The following is a 2,824-nucleotide window of genomic DNA, read 5'->3' on the forward strand; positions in this document are numbered from 1 at the left end:
TTTACTATATTAATATATGATAACTTGATTTTACAATATTTAAATCACATTCTGTATATCTCTAATCTTCAAGATTAATTTATTCAACATCGTGAAAGTAGCCAGATGTAGTGGGATTGTAGTCCACCTTGAATTAGAACAAGTTCGAAAAACAACAAAAACCTGTTCTATGTCACTGTCCATTGGATCTAAGGTGTTTCATTTTAAGAGAGGCATTAACTACACAATAACATAACGACTTGATTCCATGTTTATACAATACGTAAAGTAAACACAAGAAAACCATTTTTATTGTTATTTTTTGTTGTTTTTTGTTTTTTTTTTTGTTTTTTTGTTTTAATCCGTTCAGTCTAATAACGCACAATCCTCGACATACAGCGATGAAAAATGGTTAAACTAAATAAGAGACTCCTTGCCAAGAAGGGATCCATTCTCCTGTACCATTAAACCTTGCATTCTTGAAACAAACTAAGCAACCAGAGTTTCATTGGATCCACAGGTGGAGTATCTGTAATAGGAAACTCATGTACTTCGGTGGGTGCGCAGTTAATTGTAGGCCGGAGTCTTGAGGTTTTCATGTGGTGGGTAATGCTGGGGAGGTGGCGCCGCGAAGCCGGGAGCTGGATGCATCGGACGAGGACCACCTACGTTCCCAACGTGCACATGAACTGCAGGTTGGGCTGTGGCATACTGCGGGGCGCCGGAAGCCTGGGCCACGGGACCGGTGTTGCAACAGAAGCGAGAGATGGTTACCCAGAGCTCAACGACGAACGCCGCGATGGCCCAGATGATCAAGAGCGGCGACAGGAGGAAGATGCATACCACACCGATGATGCCCAAGTTGACGAGATTGAAGACGGCCAGAACAATATGGCAGTTGTATCCCGCGGTACCTTTCTGCGTCACCAGTATTCCCTGCAGTCCCGAGGCGAAGGCCAAAAGTCCCGTGGCTAATAGCCAGACGAATGCAATGTGGTAAAACACTGTGAGGACTATCCCCAGTATAAACCCGATAATGCCCAGGATCATCTCCGTCAAGTGCAGGCTAAAGAATAATGTGCACTCGCATTTGCTTCGTGCTGGAGTGGGATGGGCGGCCTGCGGAGGCACCGCAAGTGCAACGTGGGGAGTGGCCATGGCTTCCAGACAGGCTGCTCAATGGGAGCTCCACACTCGAAGGTCGGACAAAACCAAAGCAACCACTGACACACACACACACACACACACACACACAAGCAGGTTCAAATAACTTGAGACATTGTGTTTACAGGAGTCGGCAATCCAATGCGGCAGACTGAGACAGAGAGAGCGAGAACAGATGCGGAACTTGCGCGTCAGGAAAATATAGACTTACCAGGGGTCAGACGGGGGCTGAGGAGGAGAAAATAGACCACGGTGGCTTAGTAGGGACCGACTGTTTCATCCCCCGAATTCCGAGTGAATATTTTCATCCATACCAGTCATTCCGACTTTATGGCGTACAATTTGCAAGGCGATGCTTAACCTGGAAATGCGATGACAAAAGCAATCGATTGATTTATCTCTGCAAAGCCCACTTCAGTTTCCTAAAACCACAGAAGAAAGACTTTGAAAAAGAGATGCACCTACTCCAAGTTGAAGAGGTCTCGAGTATGGACCCCTTTCACTTGGCGGCAGTTGGGAGGTCTAGGGGCCCCCCTACCATATTAAAACGGTACCATTATTAGAACCCAGCATGAGAGAGTACTGTAGCAACAGCATCCAGTGGGAATAACAGACGATGGAAAATCCTAGTAGACGCGTCCACTTGCCCAATGGAGTCGACGAGACCGCAATCTCTCTCTACCGCCAAGCCTTCTCCAACCCCAACGACTTCTCTCAATCTCATTGTCCATCTATCGTTGGTGACAACGCCAGAAAAAACAACGCAGATGGAGCTGGAAAGCTCAAAAGAGAGCAGAAATGAGATCCGGATGATATGCAGCACAGTTCGGAGGAATCATCCCGTCCGACTGACAGCACAATCCTGATTACCGATCATGCTGTTTCATCCATTCTGCATTGTTGGGTTGGTCAATTGTTTCCGTTCTGAACCGACACGGTGGGATGTGGTGGGGGTCGCAGTGAGTTGACCGCTCCGGGGAAATTTGCCATGGCGATGATGCAGTGGGTGGGGGTCGCAGCGTGTTGACCGATCCGGGTAAATTTGCCATGGCGACGTTGCAGTGGGTGGGGGTTGTCTTTGGTGGTGCACCCCCCTTTGCTGTGGATTCCAGGGTACCCTTCAATACTCACATGTATGTAATGCATTTGCAATAATAAAACTTGTAATGTGCCTGGTGCGGAAAACATCTACTAGTAGACGTTTAATTTTTAATTCATGTCATGACATGATTTATAATTTTTTTCTTGTTCATGTCATGATATGTCATGTTATGAATAAGTTGACTAATATAATTTCCAAATACATAACATAATAATATTAAACAGTAAAAATAATGAAGGCACCATACAAAGGATCATATCGAAGTCTCTTTATATTAGGGCTTTTTCACAAAAAAAACCCAAAATTTCTTAGAATAAGCCAAGCAAGATGTCCTAAAATAAGGCCCCAACAATATTCCTCTACATGGTTGGAAGAGGCACCGCATGATGCGATCCATGTGTAGTAATACTAATCTGTAGTCATAACAATCACATTGAGGTATGCACGTCAAATTCACCATAGATTGCAAACCCCTTAAAAAATTCTTTGTGAAAACAAAGTTTGAACTTGCATTGAATCCATGTGATGAGAATATTAACCAAGTTCTATCAATGTGGTGCTTGTTTACTGAGAAGCTCA

General features: G+C 44.7%; 1 protein-coding gene across 1 annotated transcript; it reads right to left on the bottom strand.

The window, feature by feature from the left end:
- Positions 1 to 268: 268 nt before the first annotated feature.
- On the bottom strand, positions 269 to 1,646 carry LOC149988177 (uncharacterized). Its single transcript, XM_090254482.1, has 2 exons — positions 1,355 to 1,646; positions 269 to 1,202 (listed from the first exon to the last, which is right to left on the bottom strand). Exon 2 carries the CDS (start codon positions 1,135 to 1,137, stop codon positions 547 to 549), a length of 591 nt encoding a protein of 196 aa, XP_090110608.1. The 5' UTR covers positions 1,138 to 1,202; positions 1,355 to 1,646; the 3' UTR covers positions 269 to 546.
- Positions 1,647 to 2,824: the final 1,178 nt, after the last annotated feature.

Source organism: Physcomitrium patens, chromosome 11 (genome assembly GCF_059467195.1).
Source record: "Physcomitrium patens ecotype Gransden chromosome 11, ASM5946719v1, whole genome shotgun sequence".
In the NCBI taxonomy this organism is placed as follows: Eukaryota; Viridiplantae; Streptophyta; class Bryopsida; order Funariales; family Funariaceae; genus Physcomitrium; species Physcomitrium patens.